The sequence below is a fragment of the Schistocerca gregaria genome, chromosome 4 (genome assembly GCF_023897955.1).
Source record: "Schistocerca gregaria isolate iqSchGreg1 chromosome 4, iqSchGreg1.2, whole genome shotgun sequence".
NCBI classification, from domain to species: domain Eukaryota; kingdom Metazoa; phylum Arthropoda; class Insecta; order Orthoptera; family Acrididae; genus Schistocerca; species Schistocerca gregaria.
This window is the reverse complement of record NC_064923.1, coordinates 541,954,806-541,971,278: the sequence shown is the minus strand read 5'-3', so window position 1 is coordinate 541,971,278 and position 16,473 is coordinate 541,954,806. Positions and strand designations below refer to the sequence as shown.

The 16,473-nt window shown below is 41.3% G+C and overlaps 1 protein-coding gene across 1 annotated transcript in view; it reads left to right on the top strand.

The window, feature by feature from the left end:
* LOC126267796 (sodium channel protein Nach-like) overlaps positions 1-16,473 on the top strand; it is a 96,713-nt gene that overhangs the window by 25,179 nt on the left and 55,061 nt on the right. The window contains exon 2 of the mRNA XM_049973100.1: positions 2,191-2,394. Coding sequence (XP_049829057.1) covers positions 2,191-2,394 — 204 coding nt within the window. The remainder of the gene's footprint in view (positions 1-2,190; positions 2,395-16,473) is intronic.

Genomic DNA, 16,473 nt, shown 5'->3' with positions numbered 1-16,473 from the left:
AGCTATATGTGATTCAAATGATCACTGTCGCCGATCTTTCCACACGTATATCCTTTGTTGGAGGGTGAGCCATGGTTCTGCGAATTTGAGAACTTTGTGATTTTCATCCGACATTCGCCTTTGGCAGCGGTGACCAGAAATTGTAGGGAGAAACTTTAATGACAATGAAAGTTTCAAATCCTGGTCTTGTACAGATTTCCGATTGCCACTGCATTTTCTTCACGTTGAACGTTTTTTGTCTTTTGATGTCATTGCACCTACATTGCTTTCATCTCAATCGATCCAGTTCTCGGTTTTTTTGACATCGCTGTCACATTGCGCTACGCGTTATTGTTTCATTTTTCTTCCTCCTTATGAGGAAAGATCTGTGTCTTTTATTCCTAGGCCGGCCGTAGTGGCCGAGCGGCTCTAGGCGCTGCAGTCTGGAACTACGCGACCGCTACGGTCGCAGGTTCGAATCCTACCTCGGGCAAAGATGTGTGTGTTGTCCTTAGTTTAGTTATGTTTAAGTAGTTCTAAGTTCTAGGGGACTGATGGCCTCATAAGTTAAGTCCCATAGTGCTCAGAGCCATTTGAACCATTTTTTTTTTTTATTCCTGGGAAGGTACACTGCCAGTGTGGTCTAGTTCCTGTTTGTCGGAAGAAGGCTGTCAGTGAGTCTACAAGAGCGTCGAACACCCGCGGGGAGTTGAGCAGTTTCGCGAGGTGTGACCGTGGCCCACTCCGTGCTTTTGTCGGCTAGATATAGCATCTGTCTGCGCAGAGGGCAGGGACTTCTGTGCAGCGATTTCCGTCCTCAGATAGTAACTGACTGTGACATTTTTGCCTTTTCTGTATGGACCTTGAAGGATCAGAAGGAGAAAGTCGGTTGCTTTCACTCAAAAATTTTGATGTATCACGTCAAACGAAAGGGCCCTATTACTGTTCTTTGTGTGAAAAGATTGACCAGGCTGTGGGACTCTGCTCCAGGGCAGTACCAACCTCTTGTTTGTTAATGCACGTTTTGTACGCCAAGAGTGGGCAGTTTATGCCATGTTCCCCTGTGTTTTCGGAAAGTAAGCGACTTTGTCGTTCATCACATTGGTAGCATCATTGAGCTATTGAATCAGTGTGGAGGTTTTTTAATTACTTTATTCTAAACAAAAAAGCTGTTGGGGCGGAGAGAAAACTTGCTGAGCTAGACAACTCCCGGCCTCCGTCTAGTGGCGACTAGTACACCGAAGCTTGTAAGTGTCACAACTATAGCACCGTGATCCACATTCTGGGTAGGTTAAACATGTTTAGTTTGCTATTCAGCTTGTGATTCCTATTTGAGTATAATTTTTGGTTCCTTTGCGTCTCGTTAACTTTAAATTCGTGGGTTGCGCGGATCCATTTTGCCCATACAGTCTCCCATAAAATTTCGTCCTCTCCCACCCCCTCTCCACCACCCACGCACACACACACACACACACACACACACACACACACACACACACACACACACACGTTAGCGTAATTTTGTGTAATTTATATCGAGATTTTAGAGAACTCTACTCTGTGTCAATTTTATGTGCGTTGTGTAGCTCATAAGAAGCAAATAAAATTCTTTTATACTCAGCGTAGATTTCTAGATTCCTTAATTGTTCTTGAACTTTTCCATAGCTAAGCCACCCTCAAATAAGAAATATAAACTATCGTGTACCTAAGTTATTTTTCTAACTGTATTTGTGTTTTCATTGTGTACAGTGGCCAAACACGACCAACAACTGTTCAGATTTCATTGAGACCCAACAGAAAGTTTGAATTTCAAAAATGGATTATATTCTCACATGTTTAAAACTCGAAGAACAATCACAGCCATGACACTGCAAGTGTCGGGTCACAGTGTTTCTGAATGTTGTCTACCAATGGACTGAGAGGAAAGTCAAATAACATTGGAGATTAGAACATCCGTCGCACAATGATCAATAACATGTGTAAGGAGGTCATAAAGTTGAAGACAGCGTTAGTCGAATGTCCTCTGAACAGGCTTTCCGCATCTCACCACTAGTGGTTGGAGTGTAGCTCTTTGTACCACAATTAATTAATCTCTGCTTTCTTTTTCTAGATCTTCCTACGCGACAGTTCTGTGTCTGAAAAGTGAAGAATAACGGATATAAAGCTGCGAATCTACAATGTTCTCGAGAAGCCCTTGTTTCACTGTTTCAGGCTGTATTGGGTGGCTGTTATTTTCTGCTGTTCGGCGTTCTGCGCCTTGTTCGTTTATAACATTTGGACCGAATATGAAGACAGCCCGACTTCGACAACCATAGAAATGACTAATTATCCTCTTTACCGCATACCTTTCCCAGCAGTTACCATCTGTCCGTTCACTAAAATCCGCAGAACTGTGGGAGAGAAGATCCTTGCAAGGTAGGAGGAATATATTGGATATAAAATTTCAATTGTATCTATAATGTGTGAAATGAACAGAAGTCATGCAATGCACTAATGTAACTCATTTATAACAGAAGTGAATGACTTATATTGTTCTCAGCTTTATGTCAGCTATGTTTCAGTTAAAAGTACGTTTATTTCTTCATAATGTTGGTCAAACATTTTGTATTGCTGCTTTTACGCATCATGAACGTACGAAACCTGTTGTTAGCCTTTATTGTTATCCTGCTTATCACTGCCGTGTAATGCTTAATTATGACACGATACAAACGTTTATTTTACAGCGGTAGAGGATGGGGTACTGAAAGGTGAACTGTCAGGTATTGGTTTAGAATTTAAATTTGTTTTTTTTCTTTAATCAAGTCTCTGTGAAGTAATTAGGTATGTATGCCTTTTGCTCTGGCTCTTAGATGAAAAAAAGTGAGAACTCGTAATAGTTTCGAGGGCGTACTCGGTTTGTGAAAGGTGCTTTTTAGAAATTTAACGCATACCGTTGGTAATAGAAAGAACCTAAGCACGGATTCTTAACGAGGGTTTAAGTTCTTGTGCAAAGATTGTTGAGAAAACACGCTTCCAGATACGTGATGTTCACTCATTAGCATTCTTCTTTGAATGACTTATTTATACCACAAGGGGTACAACCCAATAACTGAAATGAACTAAGATCTGGCACAGCGGATAACGAGAATTTAAACGAGCATGACAGAAGACAACGTATCCTAACCCACACTAGAGTCTATCGTATAGGACATTCCCCTTTTCACTGTCTACTTTCCTTAAGTGTGCTTTGATACTGCATGCACACTGATCTTTCGGCATTAAATGCAGAGGGTGAAGTGGGTAACGGTAAGGGAGCTAACAAGATCATTTATGTAATTAGACACGTTCCTTTCATCATGAATGGCGAAGATTTACTGATAGAAAACCAAAGGATTAATTACAAAAAAAATTTGGAACACATTCAGTACACACTTGTCATGGCGCAATCTAGCGCATTTAATTGTAGTTGCACCGCGCAAGGTAGCCACGCGGGCTGGGCGTCTTGTCACGGTCTGCGCGGCTCACTCCATCGGAGGTTGGAGTCCTCGCTCGGGCGTGGATGTGTGTGTCGTCCTTAGCGTAAGTTGGTTTACGTTAGATTAAGTAGTGTGTAAGCTTAGGGACCAATGACCTCAGCAGTTTGCTCCCATAAGACCTTACCACAAATTGGATTGTAGTTGATTACCGAATTACGTTAAGGTGGTGAAATTCACTGATGGTGGATACAGCCTCGGTGTAGAGACATAAAAAGTGACTGATGGGGGGAAAAATTACGTTAGCTGATGCTCGCACTCATGCAGTTGTTTATCTGTTGTATGTGACCCAAGCAGAGAATGAACGCGGTAGATGTTGAGTGAAGCCACATCAAAGACATACAGTCGCTGACATTTCTTAAAAAATCTGTAAAATAGTCACTGGATAGTAATTCGGAATGCTTATATGTAATCTTTAGGCACAGATCTTAACTTAGTAAACACTGCAAGATATTATAGTTTCCTCCACTCTCTACTTGATTTAATTCTAGGCAGACTTGAACAAACTACAGGCCCATAGTGGTGAACACAGAGTGAACACAGAGTGATGCCGTAAGTCCGGACAAAACAGTGGCCATCAGATTGCTCTTTCCCTCAGAATAAACAAATAAACGGACAAGTCGGCCCATTAGTTCTCCAGAGGCTGCTGGTCTACTCTATAGATAACGAGCAACAACAAAATCAGCGATATACGTACACGAAATGCGTCAAAATGTGAGTTCAGTGAAACGGCTCTGATTGACACGTTTGAAATGGAAACGTCACATTCGTCATGTAACTGGGAATATGTTTGAGGAGCGATTTAGGACCACAGAAACTTTTTTCAATGATTCCTGATTCGGGTCCTCAATAGAAGAATGCGTGTTCGAAGGTCCTGATGCGCTTTGACTTGTTGTGTTATCGACTTCTCCCTCTCACTCCCGGCTTCAGAGCACACGTCAGTTGGTTGACGAGAGAAAGAAATATAAAAATCTGAGGAAAAGAAGTGAATACAACAACGTAATTTACCTAGAAATGGAATCAATAAGACGTGAAAGGAATCTAAAGTAAAATAATTCCAGGGAAGATGCGAAGTTATCGAAAAAGAAATAGTCAACGGAAAGATGGATCTGAAGTAGAGAAAATTGAAATAACTATCCGAGAATTTAAAAGCGAAACCGATAACAACAGGTCTGCGAAAATAATCCTATTGTTAAGAGTAGACGAGAGAAAATAGTTAAGTGGAAAGAGTACATAAAGGACTTCCACGAGGGGGAGGATACATTTGGTGTCGAGTTAGAAGAAGAAATATGTTTCGATCTGGAGGACACAGCGATCCAGAACTATTGAAGAAAGCTTAGGAAGAGGTATGATCAAATAAAGCAGAAAGCACAGAAAACATTTCTACAGAGATTTATAAAGTGATTGGGGAAGTGCCAACAAAATAATTACTCAAGTTACTGTATAGAATCTTTGAGACTTGAGACACAGGCGATTATTTGGCTTTTGGGAAAGTCAGTTCTGACGTTAAGCTTCATATTGGAGGAAGAATAAAGATAATTTCAGAGAAAATTCATTCCACAGAATGGTGTGGTTAAGAAAATTTGGAATCCTGAGAAAAATAGGGGTTCACTATGGGAAAATATAAGTAATAAACGATAAGCACGACAAGCAAGAAAGAACATTAAGCATTGAAGGGCAAAAATGAAGGACTCGAATAAGAAAGGACGTATGGGAGAATACAGTGCTTCTACTCTAATGTCTGACCTATATATCGAAGCAGCAATGAAGATAATAAAAATGACTTTCCGAAATGGACTTAAATTTTAGGGCGAAATGGATGATAAAATTCGCTAATGACACAAATTATGAACTGACAAGGAAATGTCATCAGCTTTATCCCAGATTTTAGGGGAAAAAGCACTGTAGTGAGGTAGCCTCAATACAGAAGTAGTGGAACAAAGTGTGTACCACCTCACTCTCCACTCTTACAAAACTTATTCAAAATGGCGGATCCAAGAAAGTGGCGATAGATACATGAATGTTGCTAAGACGTCGTGGAAGAAAGTTCAAATCTTCGTGGTAAAAAAGGGTTAATTGAGCTACCTCTCCTAACCTAATCTCCTCCCCTCCCCCTCCTGTCCCCCTCCTATCCCCCCCTCCCAACTCCCTCCCCAGAAAATAGTGGGAAGTTCAAATTAGACCAATGCAACACAATAACCTAAGAAAATGGCTGGAAAATAAGTAACTTGGGCTACCTCCACTAACCTATGTCATCTGACAGCCACATTTTCCTAGGAATTGGTGGGAAAAGCACTCAGCCTGTGCTGGATATGATGGACGTATGTCTTTATTTTGCATGCAGTGTTTATTTAAACAATTTGAGGCAATAGCGCCATCCATTGTGTCCACCATGAGGTCCAGAGTCCTACTGATATAGTGCACAGTACTGCCACCAGAGGGCACTGTCATCACTCCCGTGACATAATCCAAGATGGAGGTCTGGAGGGGAAAATGGCGGGAAAGTGACTCGCCTGTGATGGGCTGCTGAAAAGAGGAAGGAGTATGCTTCTTTATTTTCGAGCAATTTATTTAGGGACGGATTTGACATAGTATATTTATTACACTGATAGAAAATACTCGCCCTGACGTGCTTGGGGTCAAAATACACAGCATACAGGCAGGCAAACAATTCGTAAATTACCGAAATAGTGATACACTGATGTGCAGAAAAGCTCAGTAATTATAAACAATCGAAATAATGCATACATTTTATTTAGGGACAGATTTCATGTATTTTTTTATCATACTGGTAAAAAACACTAACCCTTGCGTGCTTGAGGTCACAGTAAATAGTCTACAGACCTGCAAACTACTCGTGAATCACGAAAATAATGCAGTACAATAATGTGCACAGACGGAAACGACTAAACAGTCAAAATAATGCATGTAAAACACTCTGCAACTGTCGAAATCAAGCACTGCACAGCCTACAGATAAAATGCAAATATTGTAACAGACATGAAAACCACTCATAAACTGTCGAAAAATAATACATGTCTAGCGCTATTCAAACATGCTAACAACGCTTAAACACCCGAAAATAATGTAGAGCACAAACATTCAGTTCACATAAGAAACGCAACATATCAGGGAACTTTCTCAATGCGTGCATGCGCTTTGCAGGGCCAGCTGGGCGCAAGCCAGCGCCAGAGCATGAGCCATTGCTATTGCGCTGTGCCAATGATAGGTGAAACTCGCTTCTGTTTTCGGGTATACAGTTCTTTGAGTGTTATACCGACGTCACATGTCTATGTAAAGAAGCGCCAAGTGGCCTTCTGGACCGGGCGCACATATTCGCCATTGCTGGAGCGATCCCTCCCTCCACCTGCAGTCCAGTGAAGTCTTAATTGCTGAGCAACTCACCCTTGCAGACGCTGCAGAAATCCGTTCCGTTGCTTCCCAGAATAGCACAACCTGCATTGTTCCTAGCAATCCTATCGAGACAAGAAAGCTGCGTCTAGCCATGTACGCATTTACCAGCCTAGCGTGGCTGATGCATCACCACAAAATGCTCACGTAGCTTCACACTATCGCAAGCACATCTAAAAGGTTCTCAATGTTTTACTGATGTCACTTGGCTGTGTAAAATGAGAGACAAGTGGACCTCTCAAATTTGTATAGAGTCCTAGAAATAGTTAATGGTCGCTTTTGTAGGAGCTTTCGTGGTGTCTCAGCTTGTCTGCATGGAAATTCTTGCTCTAAACTGTTTACGAAAATAGCGCAGAATAACACTGAACACATTCCTCCTGATGGTCATAACGTGGCGCCCCGTCCGTCACGTGCAATCCTTCCTGGAAATCGTTCAGTCCTGCTTTCAATAAACATCTTCGAAATGCAAACGTTCTCACCGATATGTAGAGGCCCCTAAGTCTCAGCACAAAGGGTGTCTTTTGAATGAACGGAGCTTGGCTCTTATTGAATGTACCCGCTGAATTACTGATGCTGCCAATGTGGAAGCACTGTCTACCTTGTTTTTCCCTTCTGCAGACGAGGCTTTCAGCGCCAAAAAACTATTTAGTACAGATCGCCATATTGCACCGACAACCCTGCAAAGTGGCCTACAGATTGTCAAATGTATAAAGACTCTTACTCAATTACACCACTCTACCACTGACGGCGGAAACTTGACTATTAAAGTGTGATCCCGATGTCCAAGCTGGCGTACCATGTCAATGTAGTAAACAGACAATTCGTATCCTGCACCACACAAAAATGCCCGTTATGCATCATTTGTATGGCTATCGACCACCAGACACTCATTCATATACCCCGAAGACTGACAGTGTAAACTCATGCACCATAGGTATACTCATCGCTGCACTAGATATTCCCTGAAAGGTGGGGCAGTCATCCACCCCTGGTGCATGGTTAGAGCACTCTCAGCGGACCAAAGTCAGTCTCAGAACTGTTCTACAAATTCGGGCTCCCTCGGCACAAACAAGTTTCTGTTTCTGGTCTTCACCTGATTGCTTGCTTTTCTACACCCATCTCCAGACATTGAGATTACAAGAACACATGTAATTTCCCATGGTGTGCCAGAATATCATAGAATTTTCATGATACTTCTCAATATCAAGCACGTAGCAATATCACTTGAATGGCAATATCACTTGCGCAACATAATTCTGAAGATATAGACTGGAAATTATTTGTCTAGAAACCCAAAACTTTAACGAGGTGGAGCATGCAGTAAACAACTAAGTAACTAGAAACTTATCCCATCTGCAAAGATATTTACGTGAAAATTCGAAAGAATAGAGAAAACTGATATTTCCACTCTCGAATACTGATGACAGTGATGTAACAGATTCCAATCATCCCTATAATTTACAAAGTTAACCAGGGGGTTTCTCATGTCTAGAGTATCAGTAAACATGTCTTCCACCTGTCTTTCACCTCCTAGATGTACACACCCCAATCGATGTTCTCTCAACTAAATGAAGGAGCAAAATGTGGAGAAGCAGTCAACTGGAAAATTTACATGGGACGGAATAATGGTCCAGAGCTTACACATGTCCATATTGAATCTTCTCAAATTTCCACACATCCACGAAAGCTATCCAACACATACTAAGTATTAGTTCACTATTCAGCCATTTGGAGGACGACGCAGCTACATTTCGGCACCCCAACAGGCCTCTCCACTCGGACAGTTCCTGCTGTTAGCCACAAATGTGTGAATAATTCCCGTCACAGGTCACTGGCGCTGCACGCCAACTACACATAGACTGAATCATCCTAGAAAACCGGCCACATATATATTTTATCACTATACTTACAATTAAATATTACATTCACTGTCTCAATTGGACGACATTCAACCCTGAGCATAGGAAATACACCCTGGTGATGGCTGTAGCTCTAGAAATAGAAATATCGGTATCATTCTTATGATTTGACATACTCTTCCCCTCGGTATCACAGTATTCAACATCAAGTGCATACCTTACTTACCACTGGACATAGTGATTTCCTTTAAACATACTTCATAGGCCTGATGCTCAAGGCGAACCTATCATGCATCCGCTACTACTAAATATAATTTCAGGCCAATAAGTGACTGACAGCCATAGGAAATAATACTGACCGAAAATCAGTGATGGGTGGACATGTCTCATAAGGTTTTCTTGGAAGTAGTACTATTGTGTCTTAACAAGAGAGGCGTAGTAGTCTTAGAAACAGCCAGATGTTTAAATACACGATCGCCATGACCATATTACTATCATAATCGGTCTTAGTTCTACAGGTACAGACGAGTATCCATGTAAAAAGCTATATGCGCTTTATAAATCGAGGCATGGCATTACCTCCGAACGAAGTGGTTTTTGTAGATAAATATCGTGACGCTGAGTATACCATGTGAAAGGTTCGGTGATATATTATCGATTGGGTTGTAGGCGATGATTGACTGAGAAGGATCACAAACAGTAGTAGATGGTGTGCTGATTGAGGTCGTAAGATATGTACACTAGGTTTTCAGATCTCTAGTGCTACGCTTTCGGTAGAAATGATGTCTATGATTTGGAATCAAGTCTTTCCATTCAACCATATACCTGTAGCAAGTCCTTTAATGATTACAGCCACTAGTGAATCATATTTCTCGCCTCTCGTATCTCAAAACAAGTCACCTTTGTCGAACCTATCTGCTACAGTAAAGTTCCAACGTGGTTTTAGGAAGTCCCTATGCATCTTGCAACTGCCCCTCAGACTCTGCACTACCATCCCTGCAGCTTTGCACATGCGATCATTCCAATGTAAGACGGAAATCAGTAGAAGTCGGCGAAAGCTATATATACCGCCTTCTGCAACCTACATAGAAACAGGCTGAGTTACTACGATAGGGCTTTGTTTTGACTATTCGTCAGAAATGAGAGCTGGAGGAAGTACAAGGATTTTGCTACTGCACTGTGGTGCGTCCCAAGACCACATACAATTATCACAGATTCGCGTCCCTCAGGGCCCATTCACATCTATCACCCCAACATGCTATCTTCGTTATTCCGTATCATCCAACAGAGAAAAATTACGAACTATTAAAGCTCCACTAACTACATTCACTAGAGAACTCAATAAGAATTTTACCATGTCGCTCTCCTCCCGTTCACCGAAAACACATACTATCTGCGTGCCAGCATCGGGCACATGCGACAGTCCTATTAAATATACAGCTGTTGATCCATTGCACGGACCAGTGTGAAGTTGCATCACCTGTCTGTAGGAGGATGACTGTATCCCATAAACTACACTATAAGTAGAAGAGACCCTCCCTGTGACTCTGCGTCGTTGTCTGAAACAATGCTTTTTCTGCTGTAACATGCTTCCTACACTGCCATACATTTTGTATTTTCCACCACGAGTTCGAGGTCTGTGTCAGGTTCTAAACTGACATTAACATATTCTGATCCATTGCTTCTCACAGAAAACTGGACGGCGCACGTTATAAGTCCTGTTGTTACTGCTGCCACCATAATGCACCACACACGCTGGATGATTTTAAACAAAAGACAGTTACAACATAAGGAAACTGAAAGAATTTGGTGGCGTGGTGGAGAGTTTCCAAACTGATGTCCAAAGGTGATTGACGACCTCCCCATTTAAACTCACCTGTTACAGTGACGGAATAGCTGATGGCTCTGCATTCCATTTTGCCGATTCCTCATATTGCAGTCATGTATGCGGGCACTGTTTCGGTGCTGGCCATCCCCAGAAGGTGTTGCCCCTCCACCAAAACTTTTTCTATATCTCAAGCAAGCGATGTCAGTCAATCATTATGTGGTAACAAACAGCGTACCTGTGAGTGGATGGGATGGAAAAGACACTGTCAATGTACTGTAATTATAACCATCACATTTGATAGTGCGAACAATTTTAGCAATTTTACAGCAGTTTCAAAACTGACCAATGATGCGACATCATGTCTCCCAATTTCAGTGTCGTAGCTAAACCACCCCTTCTCTATTTTGCGAGTATCATTGCGAATGTAGGTTGATGACTGTGCAGTATGTCCATTCATTGTTAATTCTCGAACATATACATAATCAAAGTATACCAGATATCACTCTACATATTTTTAGCACCTCGAGCATAGTGTTTAATTTACTATCTGGTTGGCAGTCACAGAGTATTCTCGCAGTCTTAGGACGGACCCCCTCGCACCGTCTTTTACCAACCCACCCTGCAGCACCGTTACCGATTTAATCTACAGCTGACCGGAAACAGATCGCTACATTCCGCGTCTCCTGAAAGAATGGAGCTAGTCGAGTCCTCACTCATACAAATGCACGAAATTTCTCTAGATGCCCCATTGTGGAGGAGGTTAGAAATCCTTGTCAATGTATAATAACAGATTTGAAAGTTTTGTGATGTTACAGCAGACTGTTAAGGAGAACGAGAAACGGGTAATTTTTATCCATGTTGGAGCTCCAGGCAGATAGAGTTCGAAGCATTTTTACACAAATCAATCATGATCAACTCTAAAGTATTGTTCTATAGTCTGGAATCAGTACCAGGAGGGTATTGGTAAGAGAGAACATAAACACTCACAATCCTGAGGCTACATGGCTCCGCACTTAAAACAGGCTATAATGTTACATTGCTCCAGTTTTAGTCGTCTGGAATGTAACACTGTTAATATTCCATCGTCAGAAATATACTTCCAGTGCGTAACATACAACCTTCTTGCCAGTTTCCTTACGATAAGATGTGGTAAAAAACTGTAAAATTAAAAAACTACTTCCTTAAAATATCAATTCTGTGTGATATGTGCACAATATAGCTTTCCAGAGATGCATAACGTCCACTGTTCACATCCGATCACAGTGCAGAAATTATACTATGTTTGCATCAGTCCTATATAAAATGATCGTTAGTAACGGAGAATAGCTCTTAGAAGGAAACAGATAGACGCATAGCAACGGCGTTTGACATGTGAAATTAGACGTCATACCGCCACTAACTCTGTAAACAGGACATCTATCAGGCAAATGACTACTTGGGGATTGCAGTGCCTCACAAACACCTATCGCTAACTTAGAATCATCTTAGTTAAGGAACTGAAGTCTCGATTTTATATCCAAGATGCGACTAGGAAATGGAGTACATGGCATAAATCTGAATTTGTTTTGAGGAATATGTCACTTTCATCCCACATGAGATGGAACTTTTCTGATGTCAGAGGTTTACTGTTAACGATCAAAATTGACACTGCTTTAAGACCCATACAGAACATGCAGTTGTATATGAGTCAAATGTAGGCTATGTCACGCTATCATTGCATCCTGACAGAACAGTGGAACGATTGACCTGCAGCAACTTCTCCCTCTCCCTCTCTCTCTCTCTCTCTCTCTCTCTCTCTCTCTCTAGAAACCACGACAGTCTACCATTAAATCGAACCTCGTTACAACTCCATCTCAGCTGACCACTCCACCTACTCTATGTCATCCTTTAACTCAGATGCAAGTAAGTTTAAAGGCAGATGGTATCTGTTTTTCCAGGAAAGCATCAAAGACAGCAGTCAACTCATGTGTATCGCTGTTACCTTAATAGACATACAGTAGAATCCTGCCTCGATGGAAAAGAAGTAACTGTTTTCATGGTTCTCTTTGCTTCCATGTCTGTGTTCCCTCAGACTCCTCTTGCTGTCGCATACTCATTCCCATGTACAAATTCTTCTGCGCCAACCAGAAGACACCCACGTACTTCCTCGATTTCCCCACGTTTCATTGTATGTTCCCTCAATGTATAGGTATTTTCCGCAATTCTATCGATGTTTTTTTATGTCAGTACTACTACCGATGCGATCATGACATAACCTCTCGTTCCGTGTTCTATAATTGCTTCTAAATGTAGTAGCTGGCGGTTTGTAAGACTATTACACCTCTCTTGTTAAGACACAGTGGTACCACTTGCAAGAAAAACTTATGAGACTTGTACACCAATCGCTGATTTTCGGTCAGTATTATTTTCAATCGCTAGCAATCAATTATTGGCCAAATATTATATTTAGTAGTAGCGGGTGAATGATAGGTTCGCCTTGAGCATCAGGCCTATAAAGTATGTGTAAAGGAAATCACTATGTCTAGTCAAAAATGAAGGTATGGAATTGACGTGGAATACTGTGACAGCAAAGGGAAAATTATGTCAAGTCATAAGAATGATTCAGATATTCCTGTTTCTAGACCTACGGATAGCAACGGGAATTCCACTGTTAAATGCAGAGGAGAGAGCAGATAGGTGGAAAGAATACATTGAAAGCCTCTGTGAGGGTGAAGATTTGTCTGATGTGATAAAAGAAGAAACAGGAGTCGATTTAAAGGAGATAGGAATTGGAATTTAAAAGAGCTTTGGAGGACTTACGGTCAAATAAGGCAGAAGGGATAGATAACATTCAATCAGAATTTCTAAAATCATTAGGGGAAGTGGCAACAAAACGACTATTCACGTTGGTGCGTAGAATATATGAGTCTGGCGACATACCATTTGACATTCGGAAAAGCATCATCCACACAATTCCGAAGACGACAAGAGCTGACAAGTGCGAGAATTATCGCACAATCAGCTTAACAGCTCATGCATCGAAGCTGCCTACAAGAATAATATACAGAAGAATGGAAAAGAAAATTGATACTGCGCTAGGTGACGATCAGTTTGGCCTTAGGAAAAATAAAGGCACGAGAGAGGCAATTCTGACGTTACGGCTAATAATGGAAGCAAGGTTAAAGAAAAATCAAGACACGTTCATAGGATTTGTCGACCTGGAAAAAGCGTTCGACAATATAAAATGGTGCAAGCTGTTCGACATTCTGAAAAAAAGTAGGGGTAAGCTATAGGGTGAGACGGGTCATATACAATATGTACAACAACCAAGAGGGAATAATAAGAGTGGACGATCAAGAACGAAGTGCTCGTATTAAGAAGGGTGTAAGACAAGGCTGTAGCCTTTCGCCCCTACTCTTCAAACTGTACATCAAAGAAGCAATGATCGAAATAAAAGAAAGGTTCAGGAGTGGAATTAAAATACAAGGTGAAAGGATATCAATGATACGATTCGCTGATGACATTGCTATCCTGAGTGAAAGTGAAGAAGAATTAAATGATCTGTTGAACGGAATGAAGAGTCTAATGAGTACACAGTATGGTTTGAGAGTAAATCGGAAAAAGACGAAGGTAATGAGAAGGAGTAGAAATGAGAACAGCGATAAGCTTAACATCAGGATTGATGGTCACAAAGTCAATGAAGTTAAGGAATTCTGCTACCTAGGCAGTAAAATAACCAATGACGGACGGAGCAAGGAGGACATCAAAAGCAGACTCGCTATGGCAAAAAAGGCATTTCTGGCCAAGAGAAGTCTACTAATATCAAATGCCGGCCTTAATGTGAGGAAGAAATTTCTGAGGATGTACGTCTGGAGTACAGCATTGTATGGTAATGAAACATGGACTTTGGGAAAACTGAAACAGAAGAGAATCGAAGCATTTGAGATGTGGTGCTATAGACAAAGTTGAAAATTAGGTGGACTGATAAGGTATGGAATGAGGAGGTTCTACACAGAATCGGAGAGGAAAGGAATATGTGGAAAACACTGATATGGAGAAGGGACAGGATGATAGGACATCTGCTAAGACATGAGGAAATGACTTCCATGGTACTAGAGGGAGCTGTAGAGGGCAAAAACTGTAGAGGAAGACAGAGATTGGAATACGTCAAGCAAATAATGACCTACAGTCATCAGCAGGGTGTACTTCCTATACTTTGCTCATTGCCGAATGTCGTCCAATTGAGACAGTGAATGTTCAAATGTGTGGGAAATCTTATGGGACTTAACTGCTAAGGTCATGAGTCCCTAAGCTTACACTCTCCTTAACCTAAATTATCCTAAGGACAAATACTCACAACCATGCTCTAGGGAGGACTCGAACCTCCGCCGGGACCAGCTCCACAGTCCGTGACTGTAGCGCCCCTGACCGCTCCGCTAGTCCCTCGCGGCCAACAGTGAATGTAATATTTAATTGTCAGTACAGTGATAAAATATATATGTGGTCGGTTTTCTAGGATGATTAAGTCTATGCGTGCTTGGCGTGCAGCGCCAGTGACCTGTGACGGGAATTATTCACATTTATGGCTAACAATAGGAAAATTAAAAAGAACTTTGGAGAAAAGAGAACCACTTGTATGAATATTAACAGCTCAGATGGAAACCTAGTTCTAAGCAAAGAAGGGAAAGCAGAAAGGTGGAAGGAGTATATAGAGGGTCTACACAAGGGCGATGTACTTGAGGACAATATTATGGAAATGGAATGTATGAAACAGGCGAAATACCCTCAGACTTCAAGAAGAATATAATAATTCCAATCCCAAAGAAAGCAGGTATTCACAGAAGTGAAAATTACCGATCTATCAGTTTAATAAGTCACAGCTGCAAAATACTAACTCGATTTCTTTGCAACGAATGGAAAAAGTAGTAGAAGCCGACCTAGGGGAAGATCAGTTTGGATTCCATAGAAATATTGGAACACGTGAGGCAATACTGACCCTACGACTTATCTTAGAAGCTAGCTTAAGGAAAGGCAAACCTACATTTCTAGCATTTGTAGACTGAGAGAAAGCTTTTGACCATGTTGACTGGAATACTCTCTTTCAAATTCTGAAGGTGGCAGGGGTAAAACACAGGGAGAGAAAGGCTATTTACAATTTGTATAGAAACCAAATGGCAGTTATAAGAGTTGAGGGGTATGAAAGGGAAGCAGTGGTTGGGAAGGGAGTGAGACAGGGTTGTAGCCTCTCCCCGATGTTATTCAATCTGTATATTGAGCAAGCAGTGAAGGAAACAAACAAAAAAATTGGAGTAGGTAATAAAATGTATGGAGAAGAAATAAAAACTTTGAGGTTCGCCGATAACATTGTAATTCTGTCAGAGACTGCAAAGAACTTCGAAGAGCAGTTGAACGCAATGGATAGTGCCCTGCAAGGAGGATATAAGATGAACATCAACAAAAGCAAAACTAGGATAATGGAATGTAGTCGAATTAAGTCGAGTGATGCTGAGGGTATTAGATTAGGTAATGAGACACTTAAAGTAGTAAAGGAGTTTTGCTATTTGGGGAGCAAAATAACTGATGATGGTCGAAGTAGAGAGGATATAAAATGTAGACTGGCAATGGGAAGGAAAGCGTTTCTGAAGAAGAGAAATTTGTTAACATCGAGTATAGATTTAATTGCCAGGAAGTCGTTTCTGAAAGTATTTGTATGGAGTGTAGCCATGTATGGAAGTGATACATGGACGATAAATAGTTTGGACAAGAAGAGAATAGAAGCTTTTGAAATGTGGTGCTACAGAAGAATGCTGAAGATTAAATGGGTAGATCACATCACTAATGAGAAGGTGTTGAATAGGATTGGGGGAGAAGAGAAGTTTGTGGCACAACTTGACTAGAAGAAGGG